The sequence below is a fragment of the Hemitrygon akajei genome, chromosome 6 (assembly GCF_048418815.1).
Source record: "Hemitrygon akajei chromosome 6, sHemAka1.3, whole genome shotgun sequence".
NCBI classification, from domain to species: Eukaryota; Metazoa; Chordata; class Chondrichthyes; order Myliobatiformes; family Dasyatidae; genus Hemitrygon; species Hemitrygon akajei.
Genome location: NC_133129.1, coordinates 145,385,620 through 145,405,265, shown reverse-complemented (window position 1 = coordinate 145,405,265; position 19,646 = coordinate 145,385,620). Strand labels below are relative to the sequence as shown.

General features: G+C 46.7%; 1 protein-coding gene across 3 annotated transcripts in view; it reads right to left on the bottom strand.

Moving 5' to 3' along the window:
- The window catches only part of LOC140729559 (cytosolic 5'-nucleotidase 1A), a 71,706-nt gene that overhangs the window by 22,791 nt on the left and 29,269 nt on the right, over positions 1–19,646 (bottom strand). For all 3 annotated transcript variants that reach the window (XM_073049464.1, XM_073049466.1, XM_073049465.1), the window contains exon 4: positions 10,739–10,868. In XM_073049464.1, coding sequence (XP_072905565.1) covers positions 10,739–10,868 — 130 coding nt within the window. The remainder of the gene's footprint in view (positions 1–10,738; positions 10,869–19,646) is intronic.

The following is a 19,646-nucleotide window of genomic DNA, read 5'->3' as shown; positions in this document are numbered from 1 at the left end:
CTGTCATGTCTTGGCTCAGCCCTGGTTTCTCTTCTACTTGGCTCTTCATCCCTCAGTTGTTCAAGCTGCTCATATATGCTCTCTTATCTGGTGCCACAGCATTTCTCCTGTCAGCGACACAGACCGGCCATTCCTTTTTGAGAGTTTCTGGAAGTTTACTTTCAATTGATCTTGTCACCAGCGGATTTTTGATCGCACCCGTGTCTCCAAGGTCACTCAAGTCTTGAAGTGCCTTCTCCACAGCTTGAATTAATTCCACTATTTTCCGTGACTGATGATTTCTGACAGCTGGCATTTTCTGTAACTCTTCCACTGTTTCAATAGCAATGCACGTTCGATTTCCATAGCGGTTTTCTACAACACGGAAGATGTCATCTGTAGTGTTATAAGTAGTGAGGCGAAGGTCTCTTCTGATTTTGTCATCAAGACTGTCCAGTAGTTGAACCTTTTTCACTTCTCTTGAACCAGTCGGCTCTTCCTGCCTCTGGAGTGCTTCCAGTCTTTCTCCATCTGTGAAAATCACATTTGCTGCCAGTAAACTTGGGAAGGGCCGTCGGTTTCAATCTGATGGCTGGCGTGGAAAAATTGCAGGAAAAGCCCAACGCCGTCGGTGTTAGTCTTTCAGCATCATCCTTTCTCCTTGCCTGTATGAAGTGGGCCTTCTTGGAAACCAACTTGAGGATGTGGAGTTCGAGCCCCTTTAGGTGACTCTGAAGGTCCTTCTGATCCCCTGGCAGGATCCATCGTTTCCACCGACCATGCACCTCCTTCACTGTCTTTACCAGTTCTTGCAGGTGGTTAAGCAGGAAGTCATATGCCTCCCGGTTGCCATCGGGTTGTACAGTAGTGATGTTTTTACATTCATCCTCTGCTGCTCATAGTGTTGTGAACAATTCAACATTTCCAAAGTTGGTGCAAAGAGTCTCCTGGATTAGGCTTCTGAACTCCTTTAGTTTCAACTCACACTCATTTGCCGTCTTTGCCAGGTTGCCGTTCAGTTAACACAGCTATTTCCTCTGTGTTCAGCTCCGCCTCCAGTACTGCAATGAATCCAGCCTCCACATCATCATTGGCTTTCATGACTTTCTTGGCTTCTATTGTGAGTTCATTGAAACTGACTCTGTGCTCCTCTTCAGACATGTCTTCATAGGTCCTGATAATACTGTTGGCCAGACGAGAAAATAACCTTTTTGCTGTCGTTCGCTCTACCTTGAGTTGCTCAACTGATTTCCCAATAGCTTGAATAGCCATGTTTGATTTCCTCTGCAGGCTGTTCACAGGTGAGAAGGTAAGTACAACTTTTTAATGATGCTTTGATGTTTTTTTTGTCTTAACTTGATTTTCTTCCTTTTTCAGGATTCCAGATTATTGCTCCTGCTGTTCCAGCTCAAAGCTCCCAGATTTCTGTTTCCTGGTCCTCCAGTTTCCTGGTCAACCAGTTTTTTCACTGTCAAGTTGGATTTCTTTTTCTTCTTTGAACATGTGCAGCTTCCCCACTTGAAAGAGACTGAAGGTTTTTTAACTGGATTCCACTCAATGACCAAACAACTTTTCCTTTTTCCTCCTTTTATTTTTCGCAAGTGCAGCAGTTTGATCGTTCCATTAGTTCCAACAACCATTAGTCATTAGGTGAAAAAACGGCTGCCTCTCCGGACTTTGTAGACGGATTCTACCTGCACAGTCTCCGCTCTCTAACAGACCGCTATGTTTTCAAACTGGGTGACCCCTCCCAAATGCTCTCAAGCTCTTCTTAAACCTTGCACCATTTCCCAGAGGCACCTGCGCGCGATGATCTCCGTGACGAAGCTAACGCTAACCCAAATGCAGTGACAGCAGTGCTCTTTTCCATGTAACAGTCTCTCAAGTTATTTAAAGTTCAGCATCTTACCGCAGATTCTAACGCTGCTCCCGGACTGCCGCTGTGACGCTGTGGGGATCCCCCAGTGTTCTGGGCAGAAGCAGCACTCAGGCAGTGGGTTCCATCAGGTCTATTAGTGGATTCTTGCTATTACTTTTAAATTTTTTTTTTCTTTTGCCTCTAGGTCCCAATACTTTCTAGAAACTCTAGTTTGACTTGTCACAGACAGTAGATGGCACCTAAAATATTTTTAAACATGGTGGCAAGCCCACCACCTCATCTACTAGGCCTTGGTACACTTAATCTGTCATAGCCAGAGGGACACAGTTCAGATAACTGGCTGTATTCATTTGGCTTTAACTAGGTCTCAGTTAAGAACATAAAACTAAGGACTGTAGAGGTAATCAAATCATTTAAGCTAAAAGTCTTATTTGAAAGGGGTCTCATATTTAGAAGAGCTGTCTTAAACAGAGAGTGGTGCAGCAGGGGATAGATTTTAAGAGTAGAAGGTTATTTCTCTTGACACCTTTAATAGGATAGTTCAGTCTGGGGGCCCTTGCATTGACAATGGTCTCAATTAGAATGGTAACATTTATAGAATTGGTGGAGGAAGTAGTTAGGGATGGATCACATGTGCCATTGATGATAAATAGTCATACACGTGGGTTTGCCAGAATGCAATGGAATGCGTTTGCAGACAGTATCCCTATGTAAAGACCATCAGCTTTAAAAAATGTGGTACATTCCCAAAATACATGAAAGTTGTCAATGAAACCAAAGCTCAGCACTCTACATTGCATCAGAAGCAAATCATACAGACTGAGGAGCCTGCGAAAACACCCAGAGCCGCGACCCAGTGTGGGAGTTGGCCTTGCCACTGACTTTTAGAAATTCAAAGGGACCACTTAAGTTGCATTTGAGCTGTTCAGATTGTTGCTGAACAATGTCATTTTTCCAATGTGAAAATGATCATTTTTACAGAGAGGTCGGCAGTTAGGAGGCAATGGAGTTCGCTCATTATATCAGAGACATTAGCACTGGGAAAAGAAAGAGTCACATTTAGTTTTGACTTGATGTCCCTGACGATGGAATCGCCAATTCTCAGCATTGTTGGAGGTAGGGGAGACGATCATGGAACCTGTGGTGGCATTGTGGCCTGGGTAGCAGCCGAAAGCTACCTTGCTTAAGGTCCAGTGGAGGTGGCGACATACCTACTAGTGGTCCGCAGCAGAGTGCAGCTGCTGGTGGAGATTGTCTCACCACTCGCGAGTGAGTCCCTGATGCCCGCAGCAATGGAAGATGAGATCAGCCGGTCCTTGCTCATCCAGGACGCTGAATCTATTCTGTAGTTGGATTTATTGTTGGTTTGGTGGAGGAATGGACCACTTGCATCTTCGTACAACTGTCCAAGATCCCGCTAAGCATGAGTTGAGCTGAATGATGCCAGTTGAATCCAGGGCTCATTTGGCTTGGCTAGAGCAGCCTCTGAACCCAATCCAGGAGATGGTGGAGCCAAGCTCTCTTCCAGCGATAGCTATGGCACCCACAGTACTAAGGAGCTGAAAAACTGCTTGCCTTAATCTGATGAGGCTGGGATACTTTCCCATCTAGCTCAGCAATTTTTTGGTCACAGTGAAGACAGCCCCTCACAGACAGGCAAGGAGGTGAAAGTGGTAAGATCCCAGTCTCACAACCAGTTGTGCGCTGTACAGACTATAGATATGGATAGATCAACGGCCCTGCAGATCCAGTTAAGTTGTTAAAAGAGAGCTGCAGGTCATTGTACTAAAGACCTATTAAACTGAACAAAATGTTTCAAAACAAAAAAAGATGAGAAAGGTCTCCTATGCATCTAGCCAAGCTGTACGTGTTCAATTCCAACAGTGGCATCTATTTGAGAAGCGATGAATGGCCTGTTCACAAAAAAAAACAAGGTAAACCCAAAACCAGTGAATTACTACCCAATTATTTTTTAAAAACTGAAGGCATGATTGACATTGATATCAAATCACACTTTTTTCACCTGCAACCTATTTACTTATGTCAAGTTGGATTGTGCCAGAGCCATTAGGTTCTAGACCTTTTCATAGCCTCAATCCAAGCATGGAACAAAGAACTGAATTCAAAAGGAAAAAGCTTGAATGGAGTCCTTTCTCACACAAGAGAAGGTGACTGCCATTGTCAGTGCTGACAGAGCATCATGGCAGGTATTCCTCAGGACAGGCTTAGTCCCAGCCAGCAGCTTCATCAGTGACCTTCTTTTCATCAGGAGGTGAGATGTTGGGAGGCAAGCTGATGATTGTACAATCTTCAATATCATTACTCATTCTTCAGTAAAGGAAGCAGCTCAAGGGTGCGCACAGTAAGACTTGGGCAACATTTCAGATATGGTCAATAACATTTTATTTATTTAGAGATACATTGTGAAGCAGGTCCTTCCAGTCCTTTGAGCCATGCTGCCCAACAATCCCCAAATTTTATTGCAGCTTAATCACAGGACAATTTACAATGACCAATCAACGTACTAACCGTAAAAGCCGTCAAAGTTTCAAGCAATAACCACCTCCAAAAACAGAGTGCATCTAACCTGCTGTCCTTGAAATTCCTGATATTGTCTTTGCTCGATGCCCTGTCAATTTTCTGGAGGTCATCCCCGATCAGGAACTCAGATGGACTGGATGGGAAAATGGCATGCTCCCCAATCCAGGCAACATCCTTGTAAATACCCTCTGCACCCTTTCTATGGTCTCCATGTCCTTCCTGTACCGAGGCGATCAGAACTGAGCAATTTTGTAAAATGCTTCACAAAAAGCTATTTTATTTTTCATCATTTCCTCTTATTATTCTTGAAGGTTGAGTGAACTCAGCCTTTTCTCCTTGGAGAGACAGAGGATGAGAGGTGACCTGATAGAGGTGTACAAGATAATGAGAGACATTGATCGTGTGGATAGTCAGAGGCTTTTTCCCAGGGCTGAAATAGCTAGCACAAGAGGGCATAGTTTTAAGGTGCTTGGAAGTAGGTACAGAGGAGATGTCAGAAGATGTTTTTTTTTAAAAGCAGAGAGTGGGGAATGCGTGGAATGGGCTGACAGCGGCGGTGGTGGAGGCGGAAATGACAGAGTCTTTTAAGAGACTCCTGCATGGATACATGGAGCTTATAAAAATAGAGGGCTATGGGTAAGCCTAGGTAGTTCTAAGGTAAGAACATGTTCAGCACAGCTTTGTGGGCTGAAGGGCCTGTATTGTGCTGTAGGTTTTCTATGCTTCTATGTTGCTAAACGTTGGATGCCTGCATTTCCTATGCAGTAGCGACTACTCTAAAATGTTTTCATTGATTGCAAAAAAAGTGGGGACACAAAGGTTGTGAACTCCACTATGTACCGAAAATATAAAGTCTTATAATAAGCTTATTTTTAGGACACAAGTGCAATCAGTTTGGATAAGTGAAACTGATCTTAAGCAAATGCCTGGATTCTGCTTGCAGTTGAATTTTAGACAGGTTCCTAAGCTCCATCAAAATAAATACTGCTACTAAATATTTCATATTCAATACTTCAGATTGCTTCTGTAAGGTTCAAACCAAGAAGTAGTCGTCACTATTTGCAATGCATTTCCACAAGAAGTTATACAAACTAGAGTACAAAATGCAGATGCTGGTAACCAACTAACAACCAGAACATACAGTACAGTAACTGTAATACCAAGTAGCATGGAGGTTCAGTAGCTATGAATTCCAAATATCGCATTGGAAACTTCATTATTTTATTCGTAATTGTGTTAATGCAACATCCTTGCTGAATGGAGTTCTTATCTAGGATTGGTAGGCAAAACCAGACAGCAACGATGATTGAAATAGAAAGGGTGTAGCGGCGTACTACACGCAGCGCTGAAATAACGACACCGAGTCGGTGAGCTGCAGTTGCAAAAAAAGGTTTATTCAAACTTGGCGGCCTCGCTTTAAAGCTTTCCTAATCCCGCCCTCCCTGGGTGGGAATGCTGTAGGGGGCACGTATTCACAGTCCCGTCCTGCATGTGGGCTTTTCCCCCTGCTGGTGAAGCAGGCTTAGCGCCCTCTTTGGGACCGGCCTCAATGTCGGCGCACGCCGCTCGGTTCGAGTGCTCTGGGAAGTGGGTCGCCACATAACCCCCCCCCCCCCCCCAGAACCGGCGATACACCCCCAATGTCCACAGTCTGGGCCGGACTCTGTTTGGGAGGTCGGCCTCTGCGCTGCGGTGCCGGAATCTCGACCGGCTGCGCCAAGTCCACATGGGTCGGTTTGAGTCCGTCCACTGTGAAAATCTCCTCTTTCCCCCCAATGTCCAGCACGAATGTGGACCCGTTGTTTCTGATCATCGTAAATGGCCCCTCATAGGGCCACTGTAGTGGTGCCCGATGTCTGCCCCATCGTACAAAAACAAACTTACAGTTTTGCAGCTCTTTGGGTACGCAGGTCGGGTTCTGCCCATGCTGCGAAGTGGGTATGGGGGCCAGGTTGCCGAGCCTCTCGCATAGTCTGCCCAGGACTGCTGTGGGTTCTTCCTCTTGCCCCCTTGGGGCTGGTATGAACTCTCCCGGGATGGCCAGGGGTGCGCCGTACACCAACTCGGCCGACGAGGTGTGCAGATCTTCTTTGGGCGCCGTGCGGATTCCGAGCAGGACCCAGGGAAGCTCGTCCACCCAGTTAGGCCCTTTGAGGCGGGCCATGAGAGCCAACTTCAAGTGACAGTGGAAATGCTCCACCAGTCCGTTCGACTGTAGGTGGTAGGCAGTTGTGTGGTGCAGCCATGTCCCCAAAAGGCTGGCCATAGCTGACCACAGGCTGGAGGTGAACTGGGCGCCTCTGTCGGAGGTAATGTGGGCCGGTACACCAAAGTGAGATACCCAGGTGGCAATCACTGCTCGGGCGCAAGATTCAGAGGTGGTGTCGGTGAGCGGGACCGCCTCTGGCCATCTTGTGAACCGGTCCACGATAGTCAGGAGGTGCCGCGCTCCTCGCGACACTGGCAGGGGGCCCACGATATCCACATGAATGTGGTCGAAACGCCGGCGGGTGGGGTGGAACTTCTGCAGCAGAGCTTTGGTGTGCCACTGCACCTTGGCTGTTTGGCACTGCATGCACGTTTTGGCCCATTCACTGACCTGCTTGCAGAGTCCGTGCCAAACAAACCTGTTGGAGACCATCCGGATGGTTGTCCTGATGGAGGGGTGCGCTAAGTTGTGAATGGAGGCTGCCGGGACGACGGGACGGGGTTGGCCGGTGGTGACATCACAGAGTAGGGTCCTCTCATCTGGGCCTATGGGGAGGTCCTGGAGCTGCAAACCAGAGACTGCAGTCCTGTACCTAGGGATCTCTTCATCTGCCTGCTGCGCCTCCGACAGCACTTCATAGTCTACCCCCTGGGACAGGGCTTGGATGTTAGGGCGGGAAAGGGCGTCCGCCATGACATTGTCCTTTCCTGAGACATGCCGGACATCCGTCGTGTATTCGGAAATGTAGGACAGATGTCGCTGCTGGCAGGACGACCAGGGGTCGGATGCTTTCGTGAATGCAAAGGTAAACGGTTTGTGGTCCGTGAACGCGGTGAAGGGCCTACCTTCTAAGAAGTATCTGAAATGCCGGATTGCCAGGTATAGCGCCAACAGTTCCCAGTCGAAAGCACTGTATTTGAGCTCGGACGGTCGCAGGTGTTTGCTGAAAAATGCCAGGGGTTGCCAGCGACCCTCGATGAGTTGCTCCAGCACCCCACCGACTGCCGTGTTAGATGTGTCCACTGTGAGGGCAGTAGGGACGTCCGTTCTGGGGTGCACTAGCATCGCGGCGTTTGCTAAGGCTTCTTTGGTTTTAATGAAAGTGGCTGCGGACTCCTCGTCCTAGGTAATGTCCTTGCCCTTACCCGACATAAGGGCGAACAGAGGGTGCATGATTAGGGCAGCTGAAGGGAGGAAGCAGTGGTAGAAATTCACCATACCCACGAATTCCTGAAGGCCTTTGATTGTGTTGGGTCGGGGGAAATGGCGGACCGCGTCTACCTTGGCGGACAGAGGGGTTGCCCCGTCTTTAGTAATCCTGTGGCCCAGGAAATTGATGGTGTCGAGCCCGAACTAACATTTGGCCAGGTTGATTGTCAGGCCGCATTCACTCAGTCGGGCATAGAGTTGACGGAGGTGGGACAGATGCTCCTGACGACTGCTGCTGGCTATGAGGATGTCGTCCAAATAGATTAAAGCGAAGTCCAGGTCGCGTCCCACCGCGTCCATTAACCGCTGAAACGTCTGTGCGGCATTCTTTAGGCTGAACGGCATGCGGAGGAACTCAAAAAGGCCGAAAGGGGTGATGAGTGCCGTTTTGGGGACGTCGTCCGGATGCATCGGGATTTGATGGTATCCCCGGACGAGGTCTACCTTGGAGAAGATCCGTGCGCCGTGCAGGTTTGCTGCAAAGTCCTGAATGTGCGGCACAGGGTAGTGGTCCGGTGTTGTAGCCTCGTTCAGCCTGCGGTAGTCGCCGCATGGTCTCCAGCCCCCTGTCGCTTTGGGCACCATGTGCAGGGGAGAGGCCCACGGGCTGTCGGACCGCCGTATGATCCCCAATTCCTCCATCCTCTTGAACTCCTCCTTCGCCAGCCAGAGATTGTCCGGGGGAAGCCTTCGAGCACGGGCGTGGAGGGGTGGTCCGTGTTGGGATGTGGTGCTGTACGCCGTGTCTGGGCATGGCTGCCGTGAACTGTGGCACCAGAACCGATGGGAAATCCGCCAGGACTCTGGTGAAGTCGTTGTCGGACAGCGTGATGAAGTCGAGGTGAGGGGCCGACAACTGGGCTGCACCCAGGGAGAATGTTTGAAAAGTCTCGGCGTGGACCAGTCTCTGCCTTGGCAGGTCGACCAGTAGGCTGTGAGCTCGCAAAAAATCCGCTTCCAGGAGCAGTTGGGCTACGGCGGCCAGTGTGAAGTCCCACGTGAACCGGCTGGAGCCGAACTGTAGCCGCATCGTATGGGTGCCGTAGGTCCGTACTGTGCTGCCGTTCACGGCCCGCAGGGTGGGATCCGGTTTTCTGTTGCGGGTGTCGTAACTCGTCGGAGGTAAGATGCTGATCTCGGCTCTGGTGTCGACCAAAAAGCGGCGTCCCGACCACTTGTCCCAGACATACAGGAGGCTATCCCAATGGCCAGCCGCCATAGCCATCAGCGGCGGCTGGCCCTGGCGTTTCCCCGGAACTTGCAGGGCGGGCTACAGTGGCAGGCTTCTGCGCCCCACCGCTGGTGGTAGAAGCACCATTGTTCGTTGGCCTCCTCATCCCTGCCTCTGGGGTTAGCGGGCTCTACGGCTGGGCCTGGTCGGGTTTGCTGCTGGGAGTGTGGCCTGGTGATCTGTGCAACGGATGCCCCACTCTCCTTCTTGGCTTTCCACAGCACGTCCGCCCAGGCCGTCACCTTCTGGGGGTCGCTGAAATCCGTGTCAGACAGCAGCGGGCGTATGTCCTCGGGCAGCTGCTCCAGGAATCCCTGCTCAAACATGAGGCAGGGCTTGTGACCTCCGGCCAGGGACAGCATCTCGTTCATCAAAGCCAACGGTGGCCTGTCCCCCAAACCATCCAGGTGCAGTAAAGCGGGCAGCTCGCTCACGCCGTGAGAGTCCGAAAGTCCTTATGAGCAGGGCTTTGAATTCTGTGTATTTGCCGTCCTCCGGGGGCGACTGTATGAACTCCTCAACCTGGGCGGCTGTCTCCTTGTCGAGGGAGCTCACCACGTAGTAGTAACGTGTGTCCTCCGAGATTATCTGCCGGATGTGGAATTAGGCTTCTGCCTGCTGGAACCATAGGTGAGGTCGCAGCGTCCAGAAGCTTGGCAGTTTTAACGAAACTGCATGAACAGATGCGGCATCGTTCATCTTCGGCACAAATATCGTTTGGGCCGTCGGGGTCACCAATTGTAGCGGCGTACTACACGCAGCGCTGAAATAACGACATGGAGTCGGTGAGCTGCAGTTGCAAAAAAAGGTTTATTCAAACTTGGCGGCCTCGCTTTAAAGCTTTCCTGATCCTGCCCTCCCCGGGCGGGAATGCTGTAGAGGGCGTGTATTCACAGTCCCGTCCTGCGTGCGGGCTTTTCCCCTTGCTGGTGAAGCAGGCTTGGCGCCCTTTTTGGGACCGGCTTCAATGCCGGCGCGCGCCGCTTGGTGAGCCGGTTCAAGTGCGCTGGGAAGTGGGTCGCCACAAGGGAACCTTTTTACAACATTATTGTCAACCTCTCTTGATGAATCTATTTTCCCAAGTTGGTTCTCAATGCACAAATTGTTCTGAATACAAAGAAGTGCGAGGTATTTTGCATGACGATCTTAATAAAAATTTAGTTGTTCAGTGTCATAGCTGAACATCTAGACAGCAGTTTTAGCTAGAAAGTGAAATAGTTTCAGCCTAGTTTCATGCAACTATGAAGTGCATGAACAGGTTAAAACTCAGATATGATACCTGGAATTGAAATTGCATGCTAATGCATGCAGTCCATCCTTGAAGAATGGTGTCAGAGTACACACATGCAGGATCTTTATCTTTGAAGAGAAAGGGGGACAAAGCACACATGGAAGTTTTATTTGATCTTACGAACTATAGAACCACTAAAGGGAAGGGTGATGACCAACTGCATGGTAAGCTGACTGCTGTAACTTTTTCAAAATTAAATAATTAGTAACTTTACATACTTAAAATTGAATGTGATGACAGTGAAAAATCTCTGGATGAATACTTCTCATAAAGGTTTAATTCTGCACATTGCAACATGCAAATTTGCAGAGTAGGATAAAGACTATGGGATTTGAGCTGTCATATATAAGCAGCTATATAAACCATCATTAACACTCCAGTTATGTTGTACTAACTCACCGTAATAGTTTACACTGTTAATGATCCGCACCCCACCTTCAGCACTGTGAGTTGACAGCAGGAGAATTTCAAACAGTTGTTTTTCCTCAGGATTCAACTCCAGCAACCTTTTATTTACCATGTTAACAGCCTGAAAGAGATAATGATGGGAATTAAGCCGCAGTCAGGCAGATATGACTATTCATTTATAATTTTGTATTATTGTCAAAAATTAACTAGGTATTTACTTAAGGTCAAAAATATCTTTAGATGGCTTAGTGTAGCAAATCATCTATAATTACTTCAATTAATTAGTTCAAAGTGTAATCCTTATTGTTATGTGGAAAACTGTGGAGATATTCTGTATCAGCAACAAGGTGCATTGTCATTTATTTTTTAAAGTGGTACTGATTCAGAAAATTCCTTGATGTTCTTTAAATATTACCAAGGGACTTTGAAGACAAAGCACTGGAACAAACAGGGAGTGCTCCCAGTTGAACAGCTCGTGATGGCAGGTTCTCCAGAGGATACAATACAATCAGTGCTCTGCAGAAACATCCTGAGCATGAGACTCAAAATCCAAAGAGGCAGTTGATTGCAGTCTAGTCAGTTTGGGATTAGCTACCTTTCTGGTTGGGTGCCAGTGACTAGTTGTGTGCCACAGGGGTCAGTGTTGGGACTGCTTCTTTTCACTTTGTATGTCAATAATTTCGATGAAGGAATTGATAGATTTGTGGAAATGTTTGTAGACAATACAAAGGTGGAAGGGCAGGTAGTATTGTGGGGACCTTTTCTGAATTATTTTTAAAACCAATTTGTTGTTTAAACTCAGATGTTGGCTATTATTAATTTTTATTATATGAGAAGGTATACATCTTCTTTTCTCCTTAATGAACAGCTTTGGTCTTGGTAGGGGTTAGATTTGTTATTTTGTAGTAAGTTAGTATAGTTCAATATAACTATTGTTTAACTTATACGAATATGGGGTAAAGAGATTGTTATTATGAACAGATATAAAGTAATTGGTAGTTTTTTTAAAAAAATTATTGACCTTTTTATATACACTTTCTTGTACTCTGTATTCTTCTATGTAGAAACTAATAAAAATATTGGAAAAAAGGAAGGGCAGGTAGTGTTGAGGAAGTAGGATGACTCCTGAAGGACTTGATTCCCCAGATTTGGGGAATGGGCAAAGACATAGCAGATGGAATATAATGTAGGGGAAGCATACAGTCATACACTGTGGCAGAAGGAATAAAAGCATGGACTATTTTGTAAATGGGAGAAAATTCAAAAATCAGAGGTGCAGAGGGACTTGGGAGTCATCTGGCAGGATTCCCTAAAGGTTGAGTCAATGGTGAGGAAGGCAAATGCAATGTTAGCATTCATTTTGAGAGGACTAGAATACTAAGGCAAGGATGTAATGCTGAGGTAATAGTGAGCAGTTTTGGACCCCTTGTCTGAGAAAGGATATTAGAGAGAGTCCAGAGGACATTCACAAGAATGATCCCAGGAACAAAAGGGTTAACATACAAGGCGAATTTGCTGGCTCTGGTCCTGTACTTGCTGGGGTTTTGAAGAATGGGAGGGGCAGGGGAAATTTCATTGAAGCCTATCATATACTAAAAGGCTGAGATAGTGTGGATGTGGAGAGGATGTTTTATATCACGGAGGAGCTTAGGACCAGAGGGAACAGCCTCAGAATTGAGGGATGTTCATTTAGAACAGAGATGAGAAAGTATTTCTTTAGTGAAATCTGTGAAATTCCTTGCCACAGATGGTTGTGCAGGCCAAGTCACTGGATATATTTAAGGCAGTGGTTGATAGGTTTTTAATTAATCAGAGTATCAAAGGAAACAGGGAGAAAGCAAGAGAATGGAGTTGAGAGGGATAATAAATCAGCCCTTATAGAAGTGGACCAAATGGCATAATTTTGCTCCTTGGTCTTATGGTCTTTACAAATATCATTAATATCAGCTCTCTCCAGAACTGAATTTAAGAGATTTGTTTTAAAGTTCATATTTTTCCTCACTTCCGTGTCCCGTGGACAGATGATCTGTTCCAAGCTTTCCACTGCTGGCAGCATGAAACAGGTACAAAAGAAATCCTGCAGTTTTGAAGTTTGGAAACATCATTTCATATGTAAAACCCTCTTGTTTACTATCTTTCTGAAATGTATTTAAATAATGTTAGTTCATGTTAAGTATGCAAAAATAAGTCCTTTTCTGAGATCATAAGGGTCTACCTGCAACTGATGTGTTCAATCCAGTTATATGATTATTTGCAGCTATTGGGTCAAATGTTGCCAATATTAAAACCAAAAGTCCCATTGTGCAAAAGTTCAAATGACATTTCGGGCCGAGACCCTTCATCAGGATTGTAATGCACAAAATGTTGGAGGATCTTAGCAGGTCAGGCCTGACGCACGGTCTCGGCCTGAAATGTTGACTGTTCATACCCTCTCCATCTCTCTCGCATAAATGTTACCTGACCGCTGAGATCCTCCAGCTTTTCGTGTATTCCTCTGGATTGCCAGCGACGACAGAATCTCTTATTCAATGAGGAGTTCCCAATGAATAGAGAACAGAAAGAATGCTAATTTGCTTCCCTGTTTGTGCTGAGCAGGATGATCGTGATTTACAGTTGGGCAATATAATTGACTTAAACATGTTAAATCAGCCGAAGGAGCTCTCTTCCTGATTTCTAAACTGAGGCTCAAGGTAGAGAATCAGTGTCTGGATTGCAAGGAAGAACCTTAAAATCAAATCATCTGCAGACACTCACTCAAAGAGATGCTGGAGTCCAATGTACCAAAGGAATTGGCCTTCCAACCCGCTAGGATTATTTTATACTTAAAAAAACATCTTAGGGACACAGATTTGAGCAGCAAATGAAAATAAAACCATCAAGATGTTAAAAAAAAGGTTTTCTTTACTATCCATTACAATATTTGTGTAAAATATTGGACATCAGAAAAAGACTTTTGAGAGTCATTCAATTCGGCAACAAGAATTCCATGCCTTCATGTTGTTGTAGGGTGAAGCACAGCCCAAGTACTGGCACATGACACCACTAAAGTACACGTGCACAAAGTTGGTTGAAAACGGAGGAACCGTGTGACAATGATTAAACAAGTTTGATAACCATCAGTGAAGCTAGATTGGGGGGTGGGGGGAAGAGGGAGGGTGAGGCAAGGCAGAAAACAGACAGGAAATAAGTAACATTTGAAAGGATACAACAAACTTGCAAACCTTTTCCCCTTTTAAGAATAGCTGAATTAAGTGGTATCAACTTTGTTGAAGCTGTTTCACTCAATATTAATATTTTTGTACTGTGGATAAATCAAAAGATTGTGGTTTAAATATCTTCTTTCCTTCACAGGCTTTTCTATACAAAGGTATCAATACTTAAAGACAGAAGAGATGTGAAACTGTAATAGCTATGTACTAAGCAGACATCAGACAGCACAAACAAGTGCATGACTTGTCCATTTAGGTTTTGATACTGTACTGACTTAACTATGTAAACTATAGCTTCAATCATTTGTTTTTATTTTTGCAATCACGTTCCTTTGAATTTTAATCACTATCAGAGACAGTGTTTAAAAAAAGAAAATTAAAGTTCATTTTAATTAAGGTTCAGCCATTCTCCACACTCTCAATTCTGCTTTCGCCTCATTTGCTGCATGTTATTTTGAATAAGACTTCTAGTAAGTGGAACTAGTCGGAAGTCCATTCAAAAGTCTGTGACAGCTATAAACAAAATTAATGGCCATATCTTCCAGCTACAGCAAATCCAGACTCTTTACACTTAATATTGCATTTTAACAAAAATTCTGAAGGTAAAAAAAAAGTAATCAAGTAGACTAAAACGGAGGAGAAAGAGTAGAGTACAGCAATGAAAGAAATTGGGCTGATGGGCAAAGAGCATAGTTGTTAAATGTGGAAGCTGTTTACAAATAACATAAGCAAAAGAGTGAAATATCACATAGAAACATGAAGTAGTCAATCATTAATGTCAGGCTTTTCCAGTTAACAGCATGGGCAGGGGAGAAGAAACTATTGCAGGAGATATATTAGCTGGATTATAGAGTCATTGAGTAATACAGCAGTCGTCCAACAACCAGCTTTCTGTGCCCTGCCCAGGCCCATCCACTCCATGTACCTATCCAAGTGCTTCTTAAATGATGCTATTGCACCTCCCTCACCATTTCCTCTGGCAGCACACTCCATTTACTCACAACCCTTTATTTGGAAGAAGTTCATCTCCAGATCCTGTAACTTGAATGGTTAACTTGCTTGCTAGTCAAAAGCCCCTTCTGCTGTGCCAGTGGCTGATTGGCCCATTTGAAGGATGTGGCACCTCTCACCCGTTGGCTCTCATTTGCGCCACGGCACCAGCTTCTGGTTTTGGGCATCTCAGGCGTATAAGAGTAGTGCATGTGGGACTTCCTGTCTCCTTTTCTCTGGGGGCTCCCTTCGGATTGGGTCTCAATCAGGGCTGAAGCATCATTGGAGAAGTGTGCTGCAGATAGGAGGGTCTGCATGCACACTGAGATAGGTTCCTGTTTGTTGAATGTTTGATGTTGTAGTTATATAACTTGTTGTTGTTCCTTTCTGTGCCTGTGGCATATCAGGCAGCAGCCTTACCATTTCTTTAGCATTTTGTCTTTTTAACGAGGCTGAGTTACTAGCTCAACGCTCAACCCAGCATGGATGGAAAGCGTGCTGTAAGCCGGCCTGATTCAAATCTGGGACAACTCGCCTCGAAGTCCGATGCTGAAGCCACTACATCATCAACTGCTTACTTGTGTAACTTGGGACTTAGATAAGCACCTGTTGAGTTAGGAGTGCTAGTGAATGTTTAGTGTCATAGACTTCTAACTTAGGGGGCTTAGGTAAATACTTGTTTGACTTAGATGCTTGGTTGAGTGTTTGCTGACAATACTACACTGATTGGCCTACTCTCAAATAATAATGAGGCAGCCCACAGAGAAGACATCACCCTGACACAATGGTGTCAAGAAAACAACTTCTCCCTCAATGTTGCAAAAACAAAGGAGCTGGTTGTGGACTACAGGGGGAAAAGGAGATAGGCTAACCCCTATTGACATCAATGGATCTGGGGTTGAGAGGGTGAACAGCTTTAAGTTCCTTGGCATAAACATCACCCAGGATCTCACGTGTTCTGTACATACAGGCTGTGTGGTGAAAAAGGCACAACAGCTCCTCTTTCACCTCACACGATTGAAGAAGTTTGGTATGTCCTCAAATCCCAAGTATTTTCTACAGGGGCACAATTGAGAGCATCCTGACTGGCTGCATCACTGCCTGGTATGGGAACTGTACTTCCTTCAATCACAGGAGTCTGCAGAGAGTGGTGCAGACAGTCCAGCACATCTGTAGATGTGAACTTCCCACAATTTAGGACATTTACAAAGTCACATTTGTAAAAAAGGCCCGAAGGATCACTGGGGACCCAAGACACCCCAACCACAAACTGGTCCAGCTGCTACCATCCGAGAAGCTGTACTGCAGCTTAAAAGCCAGGACCAACAGGCTCCGGGACAGCTTCTTCCACCAGGCCATCAGAATGATTAATTCATGCTGACACAACTGTGTTTCTATGTTATATTGTTGTACATACTAATTATTATAAATTACTATAAATTCCACATTGCACATTTAGATGGAGATGTAACATAGAGATTTTTACTCCTCATGTATATGAAGGATGTAAGTAATAAAGTCAATTCAATTCACTGTTTATCTGTAAATAAAAAGTTAATGTGCTTAGTCACAACCAGTGTTTTCCACCCCACTTACCGAACTTATGAATTTGCTTCTGCAAATCATTTGGCACAGTTGGCAGGATTCAGTGAGTGTAACAGGAGTTTAAAACGTTCAGGGTAAGAGCAAGTGAGAGGACCCCTCATGAGGAATACCAGGTCCTGGCGTGGACCAATAACAGTGCTGGGTTTGGCATTCTTGCCAATCCACTGGCAGGCCACAGTACACCGATGGGTTGATCAGACAAGTTTGATTCCCACGGGGAGAAGATTGTGTCCGTGTTAAACGAGATTGGCTCCCTTCTTGTCAGGGAACTCTGAGTGCTTGTTGCTGCTGACAGCCATTATAAAGCACCAGCATGAGACGATTGTACAGGGAGAGCAGGAGATAGTGAGAGTAAAGAACAAGGTGGAGGCACCATCACGGGGAAGCTGCCTGGTCAGCAGAGACTCAGGTCAAAGATCTATAGGGCAGGGATATGAAGATAACCTGAGGGCTAGTAAAGCTGCAGCAATTAGAGCTAATGGGCTAAGTGGCAACCAGATCCCATTAAGGTCTGAGCCTCAATACAGAGGGGAGATGAACCCAACATCTGGATGAGGGATGTGCATCTCTGACTGGATGGAGAAGAGAGTCTTATGATTCTTTCTGAAAATGATTGCCCTCCCCCCTTTGTACCAGAGACAGTACAGGCCAGACCGGTGACCACACGGTCCCACACCATGACTGGGAGCTTCAGCTCATGGCCCACTGATCCTCACAGGACAGGAAGAGGACAAGGAGCGTGGAGGGAATAGTACAATGGGCCCTCCGAGATGACAGAGATGAGGAAGTTCCCTGCCAAGGAACCAGCGTGATTGGGGAATAAGTACAGGCAAAGGAGCCTCTGGCCACGTGCTTGTCGACGATATGAGATGAGGGTGTTACCAGAGTGAGCCTATCTAATATAGGAATGGGATCCCTGGGGGGACTGTTGTCCTAACACGCTTGCTCCCCATGAAGGTAATAAATCCTTATGGGATTGGGTGGCAATGTCAGTCAAGATCAGGTACCCTTCAGTCCTTGAATAGGATTTAAAGCCCTGGGCAGAATGGAGCATTATAGAGGAAGAGCCCTTCTCTAGTGAGTCCTAATTGCAAGCTTATATAGCAATAGTGATAAACTGCCAGAGGATTCTGAACTAACCTCTGCTGTGGTAGGGCATTCAGTTACAACAGCAGCTCCCCACTTGAAAGTGAGGCCTTTGGGAGGCCTTTGAAAGGCCTTTAGTGGGACCGGTCAGCTGGGATACCATAAATACAGCCATTCAATGACTGGAGGGGTTGGAGTAAATGGCAGAAAGTACGTGTAACCAGGTGCAGAAGCTTGATAAGCAGATGGGGAGTGGGGTATCCCGCATTACCCATAAGGAGATGCTTTTAGTGTTGACTAGGGCAAAGTTACCCAAGGAGCAGGTCGAAGGGGTTCCCACTCACATCCTCTTTGCAATGTGGAGGGAACTCTGTGAGGGAAAGTCAGGTGAGAGAACTGTTAAGGGTGGGGGGGGGCTCATCTTCTAAGCCCTCCCCGGATAAGGGTTCATTTGATCCCTCGCCGGATCCTCGTCTCGAGATCAGGATTCCCTACATCCCTTGCTCGAGGGCACTGGTAGACCTCCAGCAGCAGCAGGGGTCGAGCAGAGGGTGGCACCCTCCCACCCCACTAACGTAGGAATAGGGCCAGGGCTTCTTTCTAGCAGATATGCTCAGCGGCCCTTTCCCAGCTGGGGGACTGAGGCCTCGTGTACCCATTGTGGTGCATAGGGGGAAAGGGGATGTGCAGCCATGATGGTACTGGTGGACACCGGTTCGGAGCACACCACCATTGCAGAGAACCCTGACCATTATCATGGTCCCCAAGCTACAATAGAGGGCTCCCTTCTTCCTGCCCGGGAGGGTTACCCTGCAGGCGGCCATCGAACCAGTACAGCCAGGACCCACGATTGTCTTGTTGGCAGCATCTCCCAAGTGGATTCTGGGTATGAAAGTGCTGAGGGGTAGATCCCTTCAAACAAATAAACATAATTTTACACTTGGCGTGGCCCAGGCGCAGGTACCAGATGAATTGGCCAAGTCGGAGACTTTGGTGATTCGACTCTCCTCAATGGTGCTCAATACAAAACAGTACCAGATCCAGTGAGGCTAGAGAAATTGGGGAGACTACAGATTCTCTGTTGTAGGAGGCAGTCACTTGGCCTGCCACCTTCCCTTAAAACAGTCCATTCTGGCTGGTACGGAGGAGTACTGGGACATGGTGCATGACGTTAGACTGTTGAACAAGCCCCTCACAACAGCCTTCCCGGACATGCTGACCATCACTGAGGACATAGGGGTGGGGGGGGGGGAGCACTTGTGTGTGGTAGTGGACGTGGTCAATGCTTTTGATTCCATTCCCCTGAATCCAGAGGCATAGGACCAGTTCGCCTTCACATGGGAGGGTCAGCAGTACACCTTTTGCCATCTCTTCCAGGGGTATGTACACAGTCCCATGTTGTGCCATGGCATGGTAGGCTAAGATTTACAGGAGATATACCACTATGTAGATGACATGCTGTTACAGAGGCCCTCGAAGCAAGCATGGGATGAAGTGGTTATCCCCCAACCCTGAGGGAGTGGAGTTGGTCTATCAACTCTGATAAGTCGCAGGGCTCTATTCTGATTGTTCTATTCCTGGGCATACAGTGGAATTCTGGGCAGTAGAGATACCTGATGAGGCAAGCTGCAGGATCTTGAATGCTGCAGTCCTCAACTCCAAGGAGGAAATGCAGAGCTTTGTAGAGCTCCTTGACTTGGGTCTTGCCAGCAGCACATCCTCTTTTGACCATGATATAATGCCTCCTAGACCAGGCCTTCGAAGGCAGTGGAACAGGCTCTCCCATTAATCCCTAGACAGAGTGGGATACTCTTTGAGCTGCAGGTTTCAGCTACCCCTAGAGTGGCTGAGTGGAGTCTGTGGCAGGTGTTAAGGTGGGGGGGGGGGGGGGAAAGGTCGCTTCTTCTTGGTGTTTTTGACAAAGACTTTCCCTGAAGCAGCGACCTGATATACCACTCCGCCCGCCCCCTCCATCCCTGAGGGACACCTGTTGGCCTGCTATTGGGCCC